The sequence below is a fragment of the Simochromis diagramma genome, unplaced genomic scaffold (assembly GCF_900408965.1).
Source record: "Simochromis diagramma unplaced genomic scaffold, fSimDia1.1 OVJJ01000150.1, whole genome shotgun sequence".
NCBI classification, from domain to species: domain Eukaryota; kingdom Metazoa; phylum Chordata; class Actinopteri; order Cichliformes; family Cichlidae; genus Simochromis; species Simochromis diagramma.
In genome coordinates, this window is record NW_024387083.1 from 1,025,798 (window position 1) to 1,050,701 (window position 24,904).

At 41.3% G+C, this 24,904-nt stretch overlaps 2 protein-coding genes and 1 long non-coding RNA gene across 5 annotated transcripts in view; all 3 read right to left on the minus strand.

The window, feature by feature from the left end:
* Positions 1–6,764, minus strand: part of smurf2 (SMAD specific E3 ubiquitin protein ligase 2) — a 54,178-nt gene extending 47,414 nt beyond the window's left edge. Inside the window, exons 1-2 of one of the 2 annotated variants that reach the window (XM_040046023.1) lie at positions 6,508–6,764; positions 6,230–6,324 (exon numbers count right to left, since the gene is read on the minus strand). In XM_040046023.1, the coding sequence (XP_039901957.1) occupies positions 6,230–6,281 (52 nt within the window). In that variant the 5' untranslated portion in view covers positions 6,282–6,324; positions 6,508–6,764. Of the gene's footprint in view, positions 1–6,229 lie in introns of both variants that reach the window. The other variant, XM_040046022.1, reaches the window with a different exon arrangement.
* A 4,308-nt stretch (positions 6,765–11,072) lies between these two features.
* On the minus strand, positions 11,073–12,239 carry LOC120742606 (pleckstrin homology domain-containing family F member 2-like). Its single transcript, XM_040046027.1, has 2 exons — positions 11,945–12,239; positions 11,073–11,676 (listed from the first exon to the last, which is right to left on the minus strand). Exons 1-2 carry the CDS (start codon positions 12,189–12,191, stop codon positions 11,084–11,086), a joined length of 840 nt encoding a protein of 279 aa, XP_039901961.1. The 5' UTR covers positions 12,192–12,239; the 3' UTR covers positions 11,073–11,083.
* Positions 12,240–13,710: 1,471 nt separating this feature from the next.
* Positions 13,711–17,417, minus strand: LOC120742603. Of its 2 annotated transcripts, none has more exons than XR_005697897.1 (3): positions 17,172–17,417; positions 14,857–14,976; positions 13,711–14,699 (listed from the first exon to the last, which is right to left on the minus strand). It is a non-coding gene; the product is annotated as an uncharacterized LOC120742603 (long non-coding RNA). The 2 variants fall into 2 exon arrangements; XR_005697896.1 differs by lacking the exon at positions 17,172–17,417 and adding an exon at positions 15,380–16,008.
* Positions 17,418–24,904: the final 7,487 nt, after the last annotated feature.

The following is a 24,904-nucleotide window of genomic DNA, read 5'->3' on the forward strand; positions in this document are numbered from 1 at the left end:
CTGACCATCAGGTGAAAGACAACTCGAGCTTCATGCACACATGGGTGATTCTGACCCAAGTTACCCTCAAATTGTCAGTAAAATAAGATATAATCACAATGTCTGATGGATACTGTTCTTCAGTATACACTTCTTTTAGACATGCAAGGGCATCTAAAGTCAAACAGGGTTCTGGACTGATATCGGTTATGCATGCAACTCTCTAATGGAAAAAATACCCTCAAGTGGAGTTTCTAACTTCAAAGGGAGAACCAGTTTGGGAAGTAGGCAAGAAATGGAGCTGGGGTTGGGAGGGTTGGGCTTTTGGGACCGACAGCATGTATAACAGCTATGCAGGGGATGATAGGAGAAGTGCCTGCGGGCGAGAATCTGTTTAGTTTTCACTGGAACGTCCCTCCCTCACACGCACCACTAATCCAATTCAAGCCCATTAACCACCACAGCCAGGTTAAGAGAGCAGGCCTTTGAAGGTCTTCCCCAAACCACCCTGAAGGATTAGCATTTTTCCAAAGGCCAAAGAGATGGTCTCACTCTGTGCACTCTTTTTTTTTGCCCTGTCAGGCCCACAGAAGCCACACTACTAGTGCGATCCTGGAGTGTAGCGATCCTGATCTGACTCATCCCGGACCCTGAATATACCCTGCTAATCTAAATTCTTTAAAAACTGTAATTAACTGTGGCTTCGAGCACATACACTGCATAAAACATAGGTGTGGAGGTCGTCCCTGTCTCAAGATAACAGCAGACATGATCATCCTTCTCTACCTGGAGGGCCAATTGACACACAGTGCAAAAGATGTACATCTGTGTGTGTGTTTAGTGTTTAAATGGGTCAGAAGATGAGGCGGCACAACCTACATGTGAGGCAACCACACAAGTTTGAGAAAAGCAGTGGATTTTTCCCACTCCGATTTTGGCCTTTAATCCCATTTATTCATCTAGATTGTTGTCTGGGTCAACACTGGTTTGATTCTGCCTTCGATAACTCCACTGTCCTGGCCACTAGTGCTGCTGTCAAATAAAAGGCATAAAGGCCTGCAACCTCCAATACAGGAAGTCTGAGGCACACAGAGGGCCTGCGTGTCAGACTTGAGCATCTCGGGGACCTGAATTGTCTCAGTTGTGGTCCCAACTCTGCCAACAAGAGCTCAAACGGCCGCACTGAAATTCCCAAATATCTGTCGCACAGCTTCAACATCTGGATCGAAATGTAAAAAAAAAGTTACTCCCCAAATAACAGCTACAGATAAGCTACCAGGATGGATCATGAGTGGGCTGCTTTGCTTCTCAAAGGACTATGAGCTCTGTACCCTACTGGTATCTCTAGAACTAATCCCCTTCGGATACAGGCCACCCCGGCTGAGGATCTCTGCTGTCGAAAACTTGAGTACAAACAGGGAACACCGCGGCTGATTTTCCCTATTCTTTCAGACACCAAATAAAACAGAGTGTGTGGATACAGGAAAATACTGTTTGTTCGAATATTAATATCACAAAGCAACAAATATGAGGTGTTGAAGCTCTGCTCAGCAGGAAGAGTTAATCTCCCCAAACCACACACGCTGCCCACTAATCAAACCCATACACACTGTTATAATTCAGCGAGCACATACATCTGCGAGCCACCCAGTGACACAAGCAACACACTAGACGCCTGAAGTCCCGCTGAGTAATACGACTGCGGTTCTTCACTTTACTTATTATCATAAGGGGATCTAGACTGCTCTGCTCCCCACCTGTCGGGGGTGACGTTTGGACAAGTGTTCGAGTCTGGGGAGCACTTCCTCTCTACAAAGCTGCCCACTCTTCTCTCCCGCCTGCTACATCTGGTCTCCTCTGGGCCGTTGCTGGCGGCAGTTGAGGGCTAAAGCAACCGCAAGAAGGCTTTGTCCTCATCGAGGAGCAGCTGAACCAACAGGAAAGCCAACTTCAGCCAGTCAATTAATTGATGGGACAATTTAAAAATTATGGGAGGCTCACAGCGGAGGGGGGGGGGGGGGGGGGGGGTGTTTACAAATGATGTGCCATAATTGCTCGTTACATTCCTCCACCCTTGTTGTTTTATTTTCTCCACCTCTCCCACTCCTCCCCGGTCTTTTTCAGCTATTCTTTTGTTTTCTTTTACAACCTGTCAAAAGCTTAGAAAAAAACAAAACAAAAAGTAAAAATGTGGAAATGTTTGCTCAAGATGCATGACCGCGATGGGCCGAGCAGAGTCGACATTTCACCACATGCAGCTAATCACTGTGTATTTACAGTGTATCCTGTCTGAACACCCAGATGCACCCAAATCACTTCCATACAGCCACTCTGTAAAAATGGATCTGACTGAGGCCACATGAATGCACCGAGCAGCCAGCTCAGACCACATTAAAACATTTTTGATGATCAGGTCCTGTGTGCCTCCACAGCCTCATCGGTGCCCAGCTGTGTGTGTGTGTGTGTGTGTGTGTGTGTGTGTGTGTGTGTGTGTGTGTGTGTGGGGGGGGGGGGGGGGGGGGGGGTTCTTCTGCAGTTAAGCAGCATCCAAAAGACCCTCATCTGGAGGCGATGAGCTGCACTGAAAAGCGAGGACTTGCAATTTAAAAAAAGACCCAAGTCTTTCACTCCAACCCACACTGGGCCTTTGTTGCAGCTTTCAAATAAGTGTGTTTTTTTCTGCATGTTCATTCATTGGTATATTGCAAACCACTTCATGAAAAATAACAGCACTGTCAAACTCTCATGTGTGGTTATTTAAAACAGAAAAAAAAGAAAGAAATAAACTAAACACAAAGTGCATCAGACAGAAGGACGATTGGAGAGTGATGAGGAAGCTCGGTTAGAGAGGGTGGGAGTGAAATATGCTTTGGACCCTGGTCTGAGAGGGAAGAGGCTTACAGTCGGAAAGAACAGGAGTGACTCAGAGAGGAAGAGGTGGGAACGCGAATGGAGAATTGCAGGGAATCCCACTGAGATAGCTCTCTTCGGCGGTTCACGCCGCGCCAAAGAATTCAGATGAGCAAACCATATGCTTAACAAGTCACATGTAAACTCAGAGCTGAGACACAACAGCAATAACCCGTAAAGGACCTAACCAGAAGACAAAAAAAAAAAAATTAAATTAAACATCGGTCAGTTTTATTATTCTGGTGCACATCTTTCCAGATAGAAGCATTTTTCATGAGGACATCGCTCCGACTGTGCCTGGTTATTAACCATCTCTGGTTTTATGGGTCTGATTTTACTTCTATGACAGGCGAGCTTGTGGTTCTATATTTGCTGAGGGTACAAATGACGTGCTCTCTTTTCTGCAAAGTTTAAAAAATTCAGGCACAGATGATGGAAAGCATCCCAAGTTATGCCAGAAGCCAGGCGTGCATGACAGAGCTTAAGATGCATCGGACGATAAGACGAGTCGTTTCTCAGCAATTTCACTTAGGTGCATGTGATGTAATGTTACGCCATTAGCCGTGTTTGTTTCATGACATAACTTAGCAGACATCAGCTGCAGGTTATAATGGAAACCTGCCCTCAGGAGTCAAAGTGTGGGCTTTAGCAGCTTGCTTGTGATATTTTTTTCCCCCTGCTTTAATAGCCGGCAAACATCTGCAACATCTGCTTTAAATGGACAGGAGGCTTGTCAGCGAGGAGAGAAGCCTACGACGCAAACAGTTCTGGGCCTGTTTAAATGTAGCAACTCATCGCTCACAACCTGTCGGGGGAAGAAATTAATCAGAGAGCCATGTCAAAAAAAAAAAAAAAAACTCCACTGGAGATGACAACACGCAGCTACGACATAGCAACACTCTCTGAACTCATTGCTTCTTCTGTACCGACCTAGTACACAGAGCTGTGCAGGGCTAAACAAAGAAACATAATGACAACGTGGAGTGAAGCTTCAAATATGAAAGTGAGGACTCTGTCTGCCTTCCTACAGAACTTCCTCTGAGCTCCGCTTTGCACGAGCTGGAGAACAAGGGATCGCGACGGCCTGAGCGAAGGAACAGAGCGGACCATATGGATGAGATAGCACCAGATTACATAAGTCTGGGGGGGGAAAAAAAAAAAAAAAAAAAAAAACTTTCCATGGATAGCTGGTGTTACTGAAAAAACAAAACAAAACATGCAAAGATCCTGAAAGCCAAACACATACATGTGTGCAAGTAGTAGTTTCTATTTCTCTTGCTGATTGATAAGTAGGGAGCTTAATATTGACTCTTGATGAGTGTTTCACAAGTTTAACTGAGCTTAAACAGGAGAGGTGCGCTGCAATGTCCTGCTCTCACCATTTTTTCCCCACAGTGGACTCAGATTCTTCGAATTCCACCAGGAGACGACTGCAGTGACAAACTAGTTCACAACCGAGACTTTTATTATGCTCATCTCCAAAGTCGCATTTTTCCTCAACCCTGCAAGTCTACTAGAGTAGCTTTCCATGACACGGGGTTCAAAATAATCCTTGTTTAACTTGTATAGCTTCTCAGTTCATATACTCTCTGCAACAAGCCCTTTTAGCTTTAAAGGTCCACTTTAATTTGAAGTTGTGTACCTAAAAAAAATGACATAACTTCATTTTGCAAAGTAGAGTTACAAAGTGCTTCACAGTTTAAGTAAAATCCACACATCAAAGTATAATGATCCAAAATACGGACACATAGAAAGCCATATAATCAACTATTCACACTTCAATACATGCAAATAGTTGTAAACAAGGGTCGAAAATAAAGGGGATGAGACTAAGAGAAAGCTAATGTGTTTTCAGCTTTAAAACCAATAACACAATCAGCTGACCTGACAGGCTGAGGAAGGCTGTTCCACAGCTTGGATGCCAAAACCTAAAAAGCAAGATCACCTCTGGTTTTAAAATCAGAGCGAGGGACAGTTAGGAGATCCTGGGTAGAGAATGGGAGAGGCCAGCTGTAGTCATTGGGTCTCAGATGCTCTGCTATATAAGCAGGGCTCTGTCCATGTCGAGCTTATATGTTAATAACAGTGTCTAGTTTCTGTTAGCAGCCTTACTTCAGAGGAACATCACTGTAGAGAAAGTAAGGACTGGGATCCTAACAGTTTTGAAGGCAACGCATTCTCAAATACACACTCATATACAACTGTATGGATGATCAGTATCTAATTTTTGCGTCATTGTGAAACTGTTGCTGAAAGCTTTCCGGTCTTCTGCCACTCTGCATGTATCCCACTCACCTCACTGAGATCCCCTGCTTATCTCCACTTGTTCCTATCAGAAACATCACCAACTTAAATGTTTCCCTCGGCAGTTCCTGGTGGAACAAACAGCCCTTTAATTGGATTCAGGTCGGACCTTGGACGCACATCAAAACAAAACAAAAAAAGACCCAGGAGGCAGCCGTCTGACCCCCTCTTCCAGTCAAAACAGTGAGCTGCTCTCGTGTAAACCTTTTTATTTCCCCCCCTCCTGACTGTGCTGATGCCGAGGAGAGCGACAGGTCCGAGCAGACCAGCACAGCTACATGCTACTTCCAAACAAAGTGACATTCAAGTGTTTCCCAGTGAATCATAACGTAGCGGTACAAAGGGGGCCACGGGTTCACGGATACAACTTTAACCTGCTTTAACGACGACACCAAAACAAAGGGGGGCAGCCGTTTGTCGGTTCTGGCGCACTGCTCGCTCACTGCTCAGACTCCAGTGACCTGAGCTGCTTATCATCTCAGCCGAAGCTTGTCCTGTCATAAAGACTTGATTACAGCTAACCGGGAATGCTACGTTCAGCTAGCCAACTTTTGTGCGAGCCCGTCTGTCAGCGGAAAAGCACAACACTTGTAAAGCTCCCCTTTGTTTAAAAATAATGGAATTTTACGAGCTGGAATATAAATGTGAGACACTAATACACACTAAGGTTTGATAAGCGTCAACCAGCTACAACTGGAAGGCGGCTCATTACTGGAGCTGAGCGACCCGGGTACCAGTGTTATGGCTGGTGGTGCTTTACTGGCGACAATCACGAGGCTGAGACTATTTCCAAGAGCAACAATATCCTCATTAAGCGTTTTCCCCGCTTTTCCTGCTTGCCTTAGCCCTGTGAAGTCAGCTAGTAATTTAAATACACTGTTGCTGCTAACAAATCTGTGCAAATGAGAGCAGAAAGCACCGGCGGCGAGCCAACTCCGTAGCCCATGTGAACTGTTCCCAGCCAGCAAATACACGGAGCCTTCCTAGCTGGTGTGTGTGTGGGAATACGTGGGGATTTAAAAGCGTTGCAGGCTACCTGTTAATCGCAGCTTCACGGGGCCATTCCGCCGAACTCCTTGGTTAGACATCTCCTCTCGACCCCAGCCGTCACTGCGCGTCCCAAAAAAATGTCTATTTAAATGTAAAAAATGACAAGGTTTATCAACCTCTCCGCCAGTTTTAGACAATAATGGAGTCAAAGCATTGTGGCCCGGATGTGGACTGAACTGCCATAGCGATCGCTCACAAATGAGAAAAATTAAGGAAAAGGAAAAAGAAAAGCCCGAGTGGAGGGCTGCTGCAAATTGCATTTACTGGAAATGAGGCCGCCGTTGCTGGAGCGTGTGAACGAGCTGGTGGTGGAGCCGAGGCGTTGCTTATCTTCACATCTTCATTGAGAACCTCTGCCTCGGACTGTGAGAGTCCTCCTCTGCTCGTCGAGAGTTGAACTGCGGAGCCCTCCGGGGTAGATCCCCCTTCAGGAGGCTGCTGCTGGGAGCTGACCAGTGACGACAACACGCTTTGTGGGAGTGAAGCATTTCTCCAACATGTGGCATATAACTATGAATCATATACACAGCCCCCCCCAACAAGGGTTGGTGATGAGTAGGACCGCCTTTGATGGCACAGGCAAGCCCAGCTCCCTGTGTTTATATCCCTTTATTAATTTAACATGGGCGTAGTTACAGTCTGAAGTTGCCCAAATTGTTTTAAAGACGGGCACATTTACATTCCAGGTGTCAAAATATATGAAAATTCTTTTGACAGTTTTTTTGTTGTTGTTTGCTGTCAACTAATCATAGTGGAAAGTAAAACATCACAGTGATTTTGCGGTCATTAAAGTGTGTTCAGCATTTGCAAATTGATGATTCATTTCATAAATTATGAGGCACTATTTATCCCTACATTAGCTGCCTGAAACTGACTTTACTCCTACACAGCACCCATGCTATCTTGCATAAATAGAGCGCTTTAGGTTGAAGTTGTAAAATGTTGCTTTTTTTGTTTCTTTCTTTGTTTTTTGTTTGTGTGTAAGCTGTTTACTTGGTATTGAATCAATACCAAAATTTGCAATATCACGCAGCACTAACACGGATACCTTAGCTCTTTTTCTATTTATTAGTGTTTTCTTAAGTTGCACTGCATTTGACCTCTCAGGGCCACCGTATATGGGTATCTAATTAATGATCTGTAATAATAAGCAGTAATATCAGAAATTAAAAAACAATCCTAAATAAGTAAGTAACAAAAACATCATTAACAAAAATGAAAGGAAATATGTCACTCAGGTGAACAGGTGAACACCTTAACAAAAGGGAAAGTCAAGACTATCCACTACGTTGACAAAAGTATTGGGCCAAACTCTTTGAATCTTTGAATTTAGATGTTTTCAGTCCTGTGGCCATAGGTGTATAAAATGTAGTAACAAGCCATGCAGTCTGCCTTTATAACATATTGTTTGTGAATGAACGGGTTGTTCTTAAGAGCTCACTGAATTTGAGTGTGATAGTGTGATAGGATGCAACAGTTGCAACAAGTTAGTTTGTGAAATTTCTTTGGTCCTACATGTACAACAATCAGCTGTTAGTGCTATTGTTGCAAAGTGGAACCACAGCAACTTAGCCATGAACTTTTAGAACGTGTTCTCGCTGAGTGCTGAGTCTATAGTGTGTAAAAATCACCAACGCTCTGTCAACTCAAAGCTGCAGAGTTCCAAACCTCACAGAGAGCTGGGCATCTTGTATGCCCAGCTCTCCTCCACTCTCAACATACCCTGGAATAGCAGCTCGAAGAAGGCTCACAACACCATAAATGACTCCTCCCATCCAGACTACAAACTGGATCTAAACCAGGGATGTCAAACTTATACTACACTGTGGGTCACATACAGCGTACCTGATCTCAAAGGGGTCAGACTCTTTCTGTCAGCTTAAAGAAAGTTACCACCTTTAACTTAACATTTAATCCCAGAGATATTTTAATACAAGGAAACTGCATTAAATTGGCGGGCCTAATTATACGATGAAACACAGGTGAGAGTAATGACGATGGGGCTTTCAGTCAAAAATGAGAGGAACAAAAGCAGGAAAAAGGCTTGAAAAAGACAGAAAAAAACCTAACCTACAGACTAAAACAGGAAATGACAAAAACATGAAAAACTAACACATGAAGACAAACGTTCAGGCCGGAGGCTGGAAAAACCATAAACACAGCCAATGTAACAAGGATCAAACAGAACAAATACACTGCAGAAACCTGAAACGATGACATGTTATGACATGACAGAGCGCTTTGAGTAGAAAAGCGCTATATAAGAATCAGTCCATTTACCATTTATCATTTAATCATTGTTGGCTCACAGACAGACAGACAGGCCATATATCCAAGATACTGACAGGTGAGGGGATAAACTTTCAACAGTTAAAGCAGCACATCATCTGCCAAAGCCAGTGGCCTATTTTTCATATTTCAAGTAAGCAGTCTGAATCTGTACCAAGATGTCATTTCCTCATGCTCCACCTCTTCACCCACTTTCAGGAAATTCGCTGACAGATATACAAACAGACAAATAGCTCTATGTGTCTGATCATATTGTAATTAAAGCATGGGAAGCCCCAAGCATCCCGACAATATGGTAATTTTACTTTTGAACACTAGGTGTTCTAGTCTTTGTGGCTGTACTTCTATTAAACTTCTCAAAAGGGATTCATGTATTTTTTCTTAAACCAACAAGTATTTATTTGTACTTCATGCTCTGTGTTGACCAGTATATCAGTACTAGTGCTGGTATTAAATGGGTTCTGTGGAAACCATTCCACATGACTGAGCGAGAAGCAGTTTGCCTCTCAGTCTAATAAACCCTTCACTGCACAAGGAGCCATTTTTGGTAACTTAAATGGACATCAACATTGACCTCGTTATGACTCACTGTGATTTCGTAGAACCAGGTGAATTTCTTCCAGTCAACCAGCAAAGATCAGGTTATGTGGCAGATAATGCAGTGAGATCACTGCATCAGCTCGATCAGCCTGAAGTATTTCAAACTTCAGCGTTCTTCAAGAATTCAGGAAACTGGGTGTTTTTGGCCTTAGCTACTCACACACTTGTCATCATCAGAGATGGGCAGTAACACGTTACAAGTAATGTATCATTGTAATCCGATTACTTTTTTCAAGTAATGAGTAAAGTAAGGGAGTGTTTTACTTGCATCTATTTGAAAGAGTGAGTGTAAACAGAAAAAAATATATCTTGTTTTATATTCTAGAATATGCAGAAAATAGGTTTAATTGTCAACGACTGTTGCATATAATTTAATTTTTGCTTGATGCAATGTGCACAAAGTTAAAAGATTAAAACTAATAAAACAAGTTTTGAAAAGAGACTTTTTTATTTGATTACATTTTGTATGATGGATTATGCAGAAAAAGTAGAATTGGGCTGAAAGGTCTATTGCATGTTTTTAAAAAGTAACTAAGTAACTGAGTAACTAACTACTTTTGAAAATAAGCAGTCAGTAAAGTAACGTCAGTAAATTTCTGACGAAACCACCACTAGTTAGAAGGCTATTTGTCTACTTCTTGTTACATAGTTACAATTTCTACATCAGTATTTTGCTTTCAGTCGATTTACTGTTCTTTCAAAACTGGCTGACCGACTCAAAAATGTACTCGCTTTTGTTTTGGAGCTGTCTACTGTATTAGGATGTGCTCAACTCAGAGAATTAAATAGAATGAACTTAAATCTTTGAAAAGAAGTGTAAATGTTTAGCCACATTCTGTTATTACCGCATTATTATAGCAGCGTCATCAAGTACTGTAACACTAGGACGTGCTACAGTTTGATATGTATGTTTGTATGTTATATTTATGAAAAATGCCAGTGAGAAGAAAAATGATGATAAATCAATGGTGCTGTAAAGGTTCTGTGTGTTTTCCCGAATGGTTTTTATACATACATGCTTATTGGAAAAATGTATACCCTAAGTGGGTGAGGAACTATATACGGTTACTTCACTGACCTTGACTTGCACAATAAAAACCCCAAAAAGTCACAGAAGTAAAAGAAAACACTGTAAAATGCTCCAATAAGACTCTGAGGGCTAAACAGAGGACTTATTACTAAATGATGAGAGATTTCAGTGTTGTAATAACATCTCTCACAAATTGATTATCTGCACTTTATTGTTGAGGTTAAGGAGCAGCAAAAGAGCAGATACTGGATGCAAATACTTTACATGCATTCAAACAAAGAAACGTGCATTCAGAGTCACATGCACAGGGAGAAGACAGTGCATTTTGGAATAGAAATATCCTTTATTGTGAAATTCAGCTGTTCCAGCAGCAAAGTGACAAGCAGATGGAGCATCATTCATTTAACAAGCATGGTTAATGGCACTGAATATGTACAAAGATGATATATTCTTGTCTTTTTAAAATGATTTTTTCGACTCACTCCTGATTTGTTATTTACAGTGCAAATTGTTGCGTGTACAGCCTAAGATTAAAACACAAACACAAATAGACACAAACAAATAATACGTCGTCACATTTGGGGTTAGTATCCTTGGGCAAGATACTAACCCCATGTTTGCCTACTGGTGGTGGTCAGAGGGCCCGGTGGCGCCAGTGTCCGGCAGCCTCGCCTCTGTCAGTGCGCCCCAGGGCAGCTGTGGCTACAATGTAGCTTGCTATCACCAGTGTGTGAATGTGTGTGTGAATGGGTGAATGACTGAATGTAGTGTAAAGCGTTTTGGGGTCCTTAAGGACTAGAAAAGCGCTATACAAATGCAGGCCATTTACCATTTATCTTTACATTTATGTAACTTCATGTAAGAAAATCAACTTTGTGTAATCTGAATCCATTCAAAAGCGTCTTTGTTGCAGTTTATTGGCTACTGTGATGGTATTGACTTTGGGTAATCATAAATGCTCAGTCGTTCCCAAGTCCCGTTTTTGGTGTCCAGCCAGTTGCTGGGAGAATAGATCCCTATCTCTCCTTCCTCCACTTTCTCATTTTCCTCAGAAGGACAAAACTCTTCCTCCTCTGAGCTGCTTTTCTCAGCGCTGTCTCCTCTGTCGCGAAACTTCTCTTCATTAATATTTTTGTAGCAGAAACTGCAGATCCTCAGCTTTTTAGTGGGGTGGATGTGATCGATAACGGCACGTTGCTTGGAGCATGAATTGCAGACCAAGAAGCCGCAATTCCTGCAGTGGTGTCGACGATTGACCCCACCAAACTTTGTAGAGAGGCACCGCATGCATTTGCAAGCAGCCGGATCAGGAATCCAGGAAACAGCAAACTTCTTGGAAGGTTTGCGGCTGGTGCCCTGCATTAGGCTGGACCGGCATTCATTGATGTGCTCTATCCAGGCCTTCTTCTCCTCGTATGAAGGGGCGGACACAAAAAAAGACTTGCTCGGTGTTCGGATCAGCCACTGATGCTTGAATATGTCACTGTCCTCCAGGTCTTCCAGCTCAATGTCCTCTAAAATCATAGTGATTTGATAACAACATAAAAATTACATGGATAAAGTGGTATGAGCAGAAAGCTGAACATATGAAGTTAAATTAGCACAGCACACTTGCTATTTTCTACTTGCCAGTCATATTATGGACAGTATTCAATAGTGTTGGCTCTTCTTGAAGCTTTTGTCTATATTTCTTTCTCTTCAGTCATAAAATAGTTTTTTGGCAGTTTCACATTAATCTTCTCACAGTAGGTTAGCTGCAGGAAACGCAGATGAATGTCTCACCTAAAGGGATGATCTTCTGCTTTTTGTACCAGCGACCAGGCACAACAATGCTGCCGTACACCAGAATATCAGTGAAGAGGAAGAGGATTTTCTGCTGTATCTTCTTGCGACCCTGCTTTAACATAGTTCCCTCTCCGATTAGAATCCGGCCCGGCTTGGACAAGGGCTTCCCTGCTTGATGGAATGAACTCTCCACCGCCTGCACACGCTCTTGGTTCTCTCGTTCAAAGGTTGGGTGATCCATCATTTCTTTGGCGTGAACAAGTTGTGAAGCTTGATAGTGTCTGAACTCCAGAGTGCCTTTTTAAACTATTGGTGGTGATGTAACGGGGCGGTCCAAGTGACAAACATGTTATACTGGAAGGCAAGAAAAAGGGAGTAGTGAGACAGATGTAACTCTAATGATAATGAAGGGTGATTCTCGTTACAGGTTCCAAGACTGCACTCTAGCGATACTGCCCCCTGATGGTTACAAGCAGCAATTACAACCTCGCTGCACTGATGTGCCAAAAAGTGATCGTATGCCAATCACTTTTTGCGTGTTTTTTTATGTCTAGATCTCTTTTTATGTTTTTATATAGTTGCTTATATTGTTAAATAGGCTGCAGTAAACAGAGTTTAAAAATGGGTTATATGTTATATCAAATTTTAAAGCAGCTCTATGAATCTGCTTTATTGTACCTACATTATAAAGATCCATCCAGTCCTTTTCGGCCACTTGAAGAACATCACAGTTTTTTAAAGGACTGTGATTTTTTTGTAACTTCTGCAGCCCTCCAGGCCAGACCTCGTTTGAAAACGACATTTTTAATGTCAGCGACACTTTTTACCTGAATAAATGAAAGCTGAATAAAAGTCACATCTGATGAAAGGAAGTTTCTTTTTGGATCAAAATGAATTGATCTCATTCATGAGAGAAACGTTTGACAGATTATATGACAGCAAGTCATTTACATCTGTTACCGTCAATTATTTTTTGGCAAATGCCAGAAATCACTTTGGCAAACGATCACTTTTTGGCACAACACTGGGCACCGGTCATTAGAGAACATGAATGATTATTGAATATTTAGTATGCAAACAGAAGGACATAAATCTCTAGCATTCTCCACTTTATTCAAGGAAGTTAAGTAATGTGTTGTCTTTAAAAAGACAAAAGGTGCGAGTGAATTAAAGTTGGATGTTAAGTTTTGTTCACAGTGCTTGAATATATATCATGGTCAAGAAGGACTTCAAATGAGCCCTTTTGAGTCAGATAAATAATAATATAAGTAGTGATTTTTCAAAATAAAAGTCCTATGAAGGTTTTATGAATTTTCTCAGCAGTGACCTTAAACAGTTGTCCAAACACACAGTGGAATATATCTATAATACACAGAAACACAAACTTGTGCAGAAATTACATTTTAATCAAAGTCACATGTGAACTATTTACAGAAAATCATATTGTGGGATTTTGACTTTTTGCCCATACACAATGTCAATTTCTTCAAGTCCGTCCTCGTTGGTTGATGTCTCCACCATAGGACGATTCAGTCTCTCCCACAGCTTTTTTTTAATGCTTCTCCCCAGCTCTAGACTGCAGGGACGTTTGCGGCCATTCTTGGACCTGCAAGAAGAAATTCAATCAAAATGATGCATGTGGTCAAAAACCATACTGTAACCATTTTAGAGCTGGCGATTTTAAAAAGTGACAGGACATTTGGAGACAAACGTAAGTCAGCATGCTATCTACCACCTCATGGTAGACTCGCTGATAATCTTCCACTGAGAGGTTGTGGATTTTTAAAGGGCTGTCACTGGAGCTGGTTGGCTGGTGGTCAGTACTGCATGGCTCGGGTCTGGGGGGCTGTCAGTTTTGGCCGGCGGTCATAGGTTCTGTCCAATAATATGACGCGAGACTGGAGTAAAGGACATCCATGGATTGGCACTTTATTAAAGAAGGAGCATGATAACAGCACAAACACTACCTCCAACTAAACAAAATGGCTTCCTTTTATACTCTACCTTTTCAGGTGAGCATCTGGAATAGCCCAAGTATGGGGGTTAACTAATCAAAATGAACACATAACCCTCCACACAAACAAACATACAATAACATTAAAGCACATCACAAACATATACATATTTCCAACACATACTATAAACAAACCAATAACATAAGCTTCACCCATTTCTATCTAAATTAAAACCCTCTTTAACCATACTCCCTAACCCGGCACACTGGTCTGCTCCAAGAGCTCTTAAACAGGTGATTGAGCTGCTTTCACTCTTTTGCTCCACATCCTGCAAGAAGCAACCAGGACAGGTGAGTACCTTTACAAGTTCTCATTTCACATATGTTTAGGTTATTGATAAATGATTAACTGCAGGCAGCTCTAACTTTGGCTCTTCTCCGACACAGGTAGGATGGCCAGTCCCACTGTCTCTTTTCTGTTACAAGCTGTCAATTTAATCGTATGTCAAATAACCTAATAAAAGACTCCATAAGAACTAATGTGTTTTCTTTATTACCCTATTTTAAAATTCCCAATCCAACAATTTATTATTAACAATACCAACCGGGTAATGGAACCCCTGGTCTCCATTACAGGGGCAATTATTTTGCCACTGGCAGGTCATCATGTGAGATTGCAGAGGGAGGCACTGAGGTCTTTGGAGGTTGGGAAGAACTGGATGCTGGGCTTCGCTTCCTTTTCCGGGGCTGACTGACTGTTCTGTCACGGCGCCGGGGCCTCTGGTTTGAATTAACAACCTGGGGAAAGGTCAGAAGCACACAAGGGAATGTCAGTAGTTAATAGCGACCTCATTTTTTTTCAAACAAGACAAAAATCTAAATTTGATGAACCACAATGAAGTCCAAACTCCAAAACCCTCAAATGATTCTGTTCCTGAAATTTTACACATCCAACCTGGTCCTTGCTGCAGCACGGTTGTTTCCTGCTGGCTCTGGGTTTCTTTGCATCACGGGCCTGGCATGCAGTGTTTCTCTTACAATAATTATGGTCTTTGAGGTGATCGGGCACCGTAAGCTGCAGGTATACACAAAAATGACAGTAATGCAGACATCAGTTAGTAGTTCATGAAACATTTAAAAAATAACAAACCCTTTCATATGTCCATAAACTACTTAAACCACTCGCATGGTTGAATAACTTGTCCACAGTGATTGTAACGAGAAATATCCAACATGTTCACATAAAATCATAAGAACTAAAACCAGGACAATGCATCAAGGTCAGTGTAATAAAAGACGTGTCAACTTATGGGCTCGTCGTGTTAGAGCTTCACTGCTGCATACCCCCAAATGACATGTCAAATAATAATTTGCATAAGCTAAGCAAACACCAAAGTCCATGTTGTATTAAACTCTAATTTCTGTTATAATCATTGCTGCTTATTGCTGTTTTTGAACAATGCAGATGCACAAAATACCTTTGTAACTGGCTAAGCTTGGTCACGTGTGGCACTTACATGGTGTCACGGCTGGGGCAGCAGTCGTGTTGTGGAATGAAAGGAGGACCCAAAATGCAGGCAGCCGACTGATGATATGAGTGACGTTTATTTACAAGGTGGCAGTGGCAGAAACAGGCAACGAAGCGTGAGAAATTACTAACGGAAACCTAAACTGGGAGAAACTAAAGAGAAAACCTGACATCTTAACGAAACAGGGAGCGGAGCAGAGAGATGCAGACTACGGAACAGGATACCAAGAAACACAGACGAGCCGACAATGAACACAGACCGACACCCGCTAAATATACACACACAAGGTAATCGGGTAATCACACACAGGAGGGAAGAACAGCTGAACCAAATACACATGAGGACCGGAGGAGACAAGCTGAACACAATGACAACAGACACAGACTTTCAGAACAAAACAGGAAATCTAGAACCCGAACCGGACACAAGGGGGGAGGACACAGAATAACTAGAACAGAGGGAAATAATCATAAAACACAAAACCCTGGGCCAACGACCCAGCACCATGACATATGGTTTAAAATTATGTGTAGGATATAAAGAAAAGCAAGCTGCAATAATAGGAGAGCCCTGCCTTGTGTGTGTGTGTGTGTGTGGGTGGGGGGGGGTAATGAGTTCAAGATCATCATTAGGCTGTGGTGTAATAAGACTGTCTTATCAGGTGAATAATTGTAGCATAAGCCACAATGAAGAAGGAGATTAAAACTTTAGTTTAAAAAGCCCAAAAGCAGAAGCTTTGAGGATTTTAAAGATGATCACAGTTACATGTGGCTCCTGTAAACATGTGACAGTGTGTGTACATTTGAAAATTCAGATGATGCTGCAGAACATTGCTTGCAAATTTGTAAATAAACATTTTGGGGATTAGCTTTTCTACAGTGAATAAAGTCTCAGTGTTTACTTGTTTTATTCCCTGATTTTAGTTTTAAATACAAAATAAAGGCCCCCAATCAGGAACATGCACAGCCCACCCACCCCAAAAAAGCTAGAAACAGGCCTGGTGATCATTATGCACTTGAGTTAATTCGAGATGTAAGATACTACGGAAGAAGATTAGGGCCACTGGAAAAAAAACAAAACAATTCTGACTTTAATCTCAGAATTCTGAGAAAAAAGTCAGAATTCTGAAATTAAAGTCAGAATTCTGAGAAAAAAGTCAGAATTCTGACTTTTTTCTCAGAATTCTGAAAAAAGTCAGAATTCTGACTTTTTTCTCAGAATTCTGAAAAAAGTCAGAATTCTGACTTTTTTCAGAATTTCAGAATTCAGAATTTCAGAATTTTTCAGAAAAAAAGTCAGAATTCTGACTTTTTTCTCAGAATTCTGAGATTAAAGTCAGAATTCTGAGATTAAAGTCAGAATTCTTTCCTTTTCTTTCCCCAGTGGCCCTAATCCTCTTCCGTAAAGATACTCTACTTATTAGCAAAAACTGAACATTTTTATCCCAGCTGCAAACTTTGGTGACATGTCTGCCACAAGATCATTTAATACACACAAAAGAAAACATTATTATAGGTAACATACTAGTTTAAATGACTTTATGCACAGTTTACCCGTTTACAGCTACAGTGCAACAGTCTAACATGCAAGTATAACTCCCACGTGCACAGGCCTAAGTTTTTAATGCTTTTTATCCACATTTATGTCGTCTATATTTTCATGTTGCCCTGTTGCAAAGTGAACTCTGTCTGGCCGTCGAGTAAATATTCAAAACTTATTGAAAATGGTCATAAAATCTAACATTTTCCATGATGGATGATGGTTGCTGGGTCGCTTTCCTCCGTGACATGGGAGTTGGACACTTGTAAGGCTGCAAGAAGTCTTGAGCAGAAAGTTGTCTTACTTTTGCAGAAATCCCTTGTAGCTTTGCACAACACGCCGAGTGAAATCTGTCTGAACTATACCAAAAGATGCAATGCAAATAGAACCTGGAGACGCATAGCAACCACGCAGCCTGTCATGTTAAATCACGCATTTTTGTACCTACTGTTAAAAATCACTGTAATAATTTTTTTTAGTGAGTTTTTCCCTCAGTTCAACCTCAGTTATGGCGGCTTTTTTAATATTTAGGCTATGTCCACACGTACCCGGGTATTTTTGAAAACGCAGATTTTTCTATGCGTTTGCACCTTTCGTCCACACGAAAACGGCGTTTTTAGTCACTGAAAACGGAGATTTTTAAAAACTCCGGCCAGGGTGGATATTTTCTAAAACTCCGTTTTTGCATTTAGGTGTGGATGAGAAAAACGGAGAAAACGCAGAAAATGCAGCGTCAAAGATGTGCGCCTTTTTTTGACGTCACAGTGTGCGCCACGTTATTGTTTCGGTGAAATGAATTTCTACAATACTGTTACTGTTAATTGTTCTCTCATATACACACACAGTTACTGTCCCTCCACACATACGACTCGGTTCTGCTTCTATGCCCCAGCTTTGTTTACTTTTTCCCACCTAGGCTTCTAGACTTCTGATTGGCCAACATTTCTACACGGTTAGGAATATAGCGCCACCTGCTGCTTTGGCATGTTCCTAGCAGCGCTTTCCTTCATTTCTGCCTTTACGTGTGGACGGGATTATTTTTTAAAACGAAAACGGAAAATCTCCGTTTTCAAAAATACCCGTGTATGTGTGGACGTAGCCTCAGGCATCCACATAATTACTCCATCAAAGTGGTGCGTAATGATCATACGAAAATACGTCAAAACAGAGCAAAAGTGGTTTTATTTGACACAGCATATCACAGCAGCTCATTGTATTTGAAAACTACAGGATTTCATAAGTTGTGCTTATTTTATAAATGGCCCGGAGAGTAGCAAATTCTCTCTTTCTACTCACTGTACTGAACCCGCTGCACTACCCACTTTCACCAATAGGTGTCACCCTTTTGCCGTGGAACCAGCTATGTACAGCTCCAAAGTCAATCGCTAGAGAGATCTGTTGCAGTAATAACTTCTTTCCAAAAGGTGTCTGTATAAAAATCTCTGTTATGCTCTGTTAGTTTGCAGTGCCTTAGTCTGTGGTGACATTTTTGTTGGCTCATGCTCATGAATCCACATGCAACGCACTGTCTGTCCCAGCCTCAGAAATGGATTTAAGACGTTTTAGTTTGATATATCGCCCTGTGGTCAGTTTTTGACATTCGTTTTGTTGCGGTCTTGAAAACAGAAAACAGTTACATCTGAAAGAAGATTTTAAATAAAACAAAAAGGGACAATTATATAATACATAATAATACATAAATTTAAATTGTCTGTTTTTTATACAGCACTTTTCTGCTCCACTTGCACACTCAGAGCACTTTATGAAACATGCCTCATTCACCCATTCACACACACATTCATACCCTTTTATAGTGTTTTTTAAATAACATTGACATGCATTCTCACTCTATACTGTTTACGGCATATAGTATCTGCTTTGTTGTTGCATAAAAGAACTTTTGCTTAATAATGTTTTAAGTAGATCAGAATCCCTCAATCAAACAAACATCAATACATATTTATAACATTTTTTTTTACATGAAATAAACTTTAAAAAAAAAAAAACCATATGACTGCACCTTGAACTCATTATTCTGTATAGAGGAGAAAGTTTTTAAATGAGTCTCACCAAACATACTGACAGTAAAAAGAAGTGCGTGACAGAGGGACCACAGTTATACTACTGCAAACACAAATAAAAGCTGTAGCTAAAGCTTCTCCAAGCTGCTCAACCTTTGCTGTTAGCTTGCTCCATGCTACTTTAGCTCTCCAGCTAGCAACCAATGTGCTGCTGCTGATATTTGGGGCAGTAAACGCAACAAATGAACTCGACTGAACAGATCAGCTGTACATGGATCTCCTGCGGAACTCTTGTGGATTGCTATGCCAATAAACTCGACTCAGTTTTGCCTGATCTTTATTTTATCTCTTTATAAGCTAATGTGGCCCCCTGGGAAAATTAATAGCCAAGCCATGCTTTAGACCAACAAATTCTGCAAATTCTCTATCTGCAATCATCGTGATCTCATCTTTGGATATTTGATTTTCTTTTTTGAGCCAAAGCCGTTCCTTACTAAACCCTTCCTGTACATTACATACATACACCTGGAGCCATGGAACATAATCCTATCGAGTCAAATGATTCTAGACAATTTTGGGCTACACTTGATTAGGAGTCAATCCAGTTAGATTTAGGATTGAATTAACACTCCAAATTAAGTTTGGGTATCAATGCAAGCCTATAGGAACCACAAGTAAGTCTGCAGGCTTATTTGTGGTTAATAGGGTATTTAAAAGCAGAATGGAAGCAGAGCCTTCAGCTTTCAGGCCTGTTTTCTGTGGAACCAGCTCCTAATCTGGAGTTGGGAGAAAGACATTCTCTTTACTTTTAAGATTAGACTTAAAACTTTCCAGCATATAATTAGGTCTAGATCAGGTGACCCTGGATTCTCCCTTAGTCAGCCTGCAATTGGGCCTAGGCTTTTTGGGGGGTTCCCATGATGCACTGAGTTTTTTCTTCACTCATGTCTTTATGTTTATACTTGTTATTATGAAACTCTGGCTCCACAGTGTGTCTTTTGTCCTGTCTCCTTCCCCTCACTCCCAACTGGTCACAGCAGATTGCTGCCCGTCCTTGAGGCTGGTTCTGCCAGCGGTTTCTTCCTGTTAAAAGGGAATTTTTCCTTATCAATGTTGCCAAGTGTTTGCCCATAGGGGGTCATTTGATTTTTGGGATTTTAATATTAAGTCCCTTTATATTAACTAGTAACTACAATTGGAGCTTTTAAATCAAATGTTATATGTAACTGGGGACAGTTGTGATCACTCAGCTTATGGCCAGCAAACTCTTACATAAGCTGCCAGAAATGAACAATGAGGCAGAAACAAACTCATTGTATACAAGTCAGAGGATTTTGTCTCTAACTAGCAGCCTGAGTGATGTGGCTGAAACTGACAGTATTGAAGATAATTTAAATGAGCTTTGAGCCTGAACACCTCTGGGTCATCATATAGCTGCAATAGCACGAAAGGCAATCATAATAAAATATAAATGTGCAGTCTGGCTGGTACTACAGTAAGAAAATAGCTCCTAGCGTCCATCTAACTACATGGTAACCAGACTTTAATACATATTAGGAGCAGGCTAGAAAAAATATGGTTGGCGTAAGCAATGATCAAGGTACTCTTTGTTTTATCACACTAACAGATTTAAGAAATGTGAATAAGCAGAGTAGCTGCGTACTAATGCCTCTGTCTCCTAAGTCCTGTCACTGTAAACAAGGAGGGATGCCTCTCTACTACAGTGTCTCACCTCCAAATCTCTTGCAGGTCTTTCTTAGGGAAAAAAGGAGTTTTGCAAAGCCGGCACATCTTTCATGCTGGAGTTTGATTTCCTCCCTGCTCCTGCGACTGTGACTCTAAAAGGAGGTGAAGAGCTCAGCAGCGGTTTTGTTGGACAGATTACACATAGTGTAGTGTCCAAGCGTAATGCACACAAACACACTGATCGCCTTTTTAGTGCAAATGCTTGAGCACCACATGTGGGCCACTAAAGCTCCTAACCTATGAACTCTCATTCTGTAAGCTGTGAGATAAATACATTACTTTCTAATAGATCAGCCATTAAATGGAAACTAAAAGAAATCTTTTTGCAATTTTCCAGTTTTTATTAGCATTTATTATGAATTTATAATGACTTGGATACTTCCAGTGCTTACCTTGGTATAAATGAGACCTAATTGTAGTCCAATAAACACACTAATCAACTAATGATGATAAAATATACAGTAGTTATACTGTTCAGAGTATATAAAGTAAATAAACAGCATTAACACTTTTCACAGTATGCAGTGTGCCATAGGTCAGAGTGGTTTTACACTGTGAAATGTCTGATAACACCCCACACAAATTTTGGCTTTTCTATTCAATCATATACATCACATACCACATGCCCACCAGTGTCCACTAGGTGTCAGGGAAAAGCAAGATAAAAACACTGTGGGGTCTGTGGGGACACATGCTCATTGGGTTTACTCATAGAGATCACAAATGAGCTGTTCTGTATTCAACAGGTGCACGGCTGATGTTTTAAATGCAGTATAGCGACTGATCACATGCTGGTTTCAGGCAGTTGAATTGGAGCACTTAAAGGTTACCAAAAAACCCCAAAAATTTTAGTTGAGTAAACTGTGTCGGCAATCAGAGAACTGTTAGGCATAGCTAAGCCCCACATAAATCCTTTGCAGCGATTTTAACTAAAAGCTATTTTTCATATATTTGTAAAAACTGAATGTAATGCAAACAAAGTTTTTTTTTTCCATGTCAGCACTGTTGGAGACTGCTAACAAAAACATTAGCCAGGTACTTTGCAAGATTCAAATATCACATATGTCCTTAGAAAGTCTGAACTTGTAACATTCATCAAGCTGAGAGATGTAAAACATGTAAGAAAAGAGGTGTAATCACTGCTGTGCAGTCCAAGCATCAACCTGCAGAATGCCTGACTTACTTCCTCCCAGGTGGCCCTTTATACTTACTTATTTAGGATTTAACGGGTCTGGGTTTTATGTGGAAGTAATCCTGACGTGGACCACCTGCCCAAACACTGTTACAGACTGAGCACACTCCCTCACAGTGACAGCCCCCGACTACATGAGCAGCCAGAGAAACATGACAAATAAGCCAAGGTGTTGCCAGACTTCCAAGATCAAAATACAATTAAGAATCCAAGGAACACATTGGAGCCAGATCCACTGAGGACCCACTCCCCAACCAACAGCTCCCAAAGGATCCACTGCCAACATCCTAGTGCTAGACTTCACATCCCAAGGTGCCTGTGTCCACACCCCAGTGAGGCTTGTACACAGCATTATGCAGGCAGTTTTAATGTTGTGGCTAATGTGAGCATCTCTGGCTGTTGCTGTCTCATTGTGCCTCCGTACTCTCACATAACTTGTTAAATCTTACTTCCCTAATGAGGTTTGTATCGCTGGATGCTGTGGAAATGCGGTGTGTACAGAATGGTAACTGTAGTTCAGATGCATGTTTAGATATCCTGCTACTGAGCTCCAGGAGACGTTTGAAGTGGTTTGAAAAAAGCTGTTTTTTTTACCTGTCACGTTAATGAGCTGGTTAATAGCACAGTTACTGACCGCTCAAGGTTTGCAGTGATATCTGTGGTTGTGTAGTTTTGCACTGAAAGAATGCTGTTATTTATTGTACTACATGGATTGGTGCTTGTCTTGGTACTTAAGCGATCCTGTTATCAGTATATGTAAATAAAGTGCACATTGAAGATGCAGATAACAAACTCACCTGTTGGTAATCATCTCAGCTGCCTGCTGTTTAAGATGGTTGTTGAACTGGAACTAGTTAGTGTTACTGGCTCGTAATCTGAGGTATTGTATGCATTGGCTTGTGTCATCTCCTCACCTCTTCCGTTTCTCTCCGCGGGAATCCTGAGTGGGTCTCTGAGAGTGGGTTTCTCCTTGTGTGGAGATGATTCTGTGGACTAACATTTCTTCTGCCGTCCCTACTGCACCGTAAATAAACACACCTTCACTGAATCTTTCTGGGTTCTGCATCTTGAGTCCAGTCTGTACTGTAGACTATGACAGAATGATCAGGCTCACATGGACTCAGCGGACTCAGATGCTGAGTCGCTCTCTGGATCTACAGAAAGAGAAGCTGAGCACACATCAAAACATGCTCTGTCAAATGCCATTGTGCAAAAGATTGCTGAACTCTAGGATATGTTTGTTTCTTCTGCGTCTCACCCATCTCACACTATTAATCCTCCACTTGTCACTACCCAGACACAGCCTTTCCTCGCTCCTTCGCCACTGTCACCTCCCAAACCTCTGGAGAGACCTGTTCCAACCCCTGAGGTATTTTTTCAGATTTCTTAAGGCAATTTTTCTTGGTGTTTAGACAACAGAGTTGAACCTATTCGTCAGACGGCACAAAAATTACTGGTTGAGTTACTGCGGGGATGTGCATTGAGGTGGGCGCAGGCAGTTTTAAACATTAACCCTTATCTGTCTTAAAAACAATAATATCCACCACCCTGTTACATCTGCTTCAGTAGAGGTTTTAAAACCTATTAGGCAGGAAAAAAATTGGCGACTACAGACGGCCGTGCTGGAGATGAAATATCACATAGAAGCCAGTAGTCCTTCTCCACAGTTTCACCAAACAGCCACCATTGCCTTGGCTACCAGTCCCAGATAATAATATGTCTGACATATTTCAACTATGGAGTGGAAACCAGTCTAAAAGAGAAGCTACGTTTCAGATGGATGGGGAAGACTGGTGACCACCTGCACCACTGACTGTTGATGACATTTTCCCATCAATCCAACTTCCGAGGTGGACCCAGAAAATCAACTAACCACCAAAATTCACAGACTAGGTGAGATGCAACCAACCATCTTTAAACTCTGACTGTGGAGAACCAAAAGGTAGCCTAAATGAATCTGTTGATTAATAGACCACCTCCCACTATGGACACACATCAGCTGGCCTTGCAGGGCATAGCAGATTTAATAGATGGGCCCTTTAGCCCGAGTGGTTACACCACAAGTTTGCCTTGCACATCAGAGCTTTGGTAGGCATGTTAGACCAACTGGGTGTTCATGCATCACACAGTGTAGCTAATTTGGATAGCTTTTTCTCCAAAGACCAGAAAAGTCATGGAAATGCTAAATGGGATACCTAGGCTAATATGCTAATACATGTTCTAATATGATCCATGAGCTAACAGGAAAAGGAAACAGTGGGGAAATGGATTTGAAAATGAGGACTGCATTCACCATTTTAAAGGTCAGAAATAAAAGAGAATGGATGGGTTTTTAAAATGTTTTCAGTGTTTGAGTTAGTGGTTCTTTGCAAAATCCATCAGATTTAAAGAATTATTGGATTAATTTTGAAATATTCAGTGTTACTTAAATGATACATTTAGTAACGTCTTACTAAATAAAATTTTAGGCAATTTACAGCATATTTTGTTGCACAATTGGAGCACCAAATTCTTTATTCTAATGTGTGTCCCACTTCTAGTGCTCTATACAAAGCCAATTCAAATAACCACCAGTTAAGTTATACTGTCAGCACATCATGCTTCTACTTAAAGATCAAATCCACTGAGCTTTTTTTGTGAAATCTATGACCTGCAGAGGTCCAGAAATTTGGAATGAACTTTTTAAAAGAATCTGTTTTAGGAAATTATACTATATGTATTATGTAAGCTCTACATAGCTTTTCCAGGGCTCCTGTTTATAACTAATGCATTGTGACTTTGGAAGTTTATTAACACAAACTCAATTTCATTATATTCTAGTGTTGCTTTACGGGTTTTTCTTAGTTAAGGTCCTCTGGGTGGGGTTTGGTTAGAGTTTTAGTGTTTTGGTTTTCTGTCTGTGTTCATTAGTTGCTGTCTCCCCTGTCTGCTGTATTCCCACGTCCAGTCAGTGTCTGCCCTGGTCCCACGTCTCTG

Coding starts and splice junctions, on each gene's coding strand:
- LOC120742606 (XM_040046027.1), bottom strand. CDS start 12,191: ATGATGGATCACCCAACCTTTGAACGAGAGAACCAAGAGCGTGTGCAG. Junction 11,677..11,944: donor GCAGAAGATCATCCCTTTAG/GTGAGACATTCA, acceptor CTATGATTTTAG/AGGACATTGAGCTGGAAGAC.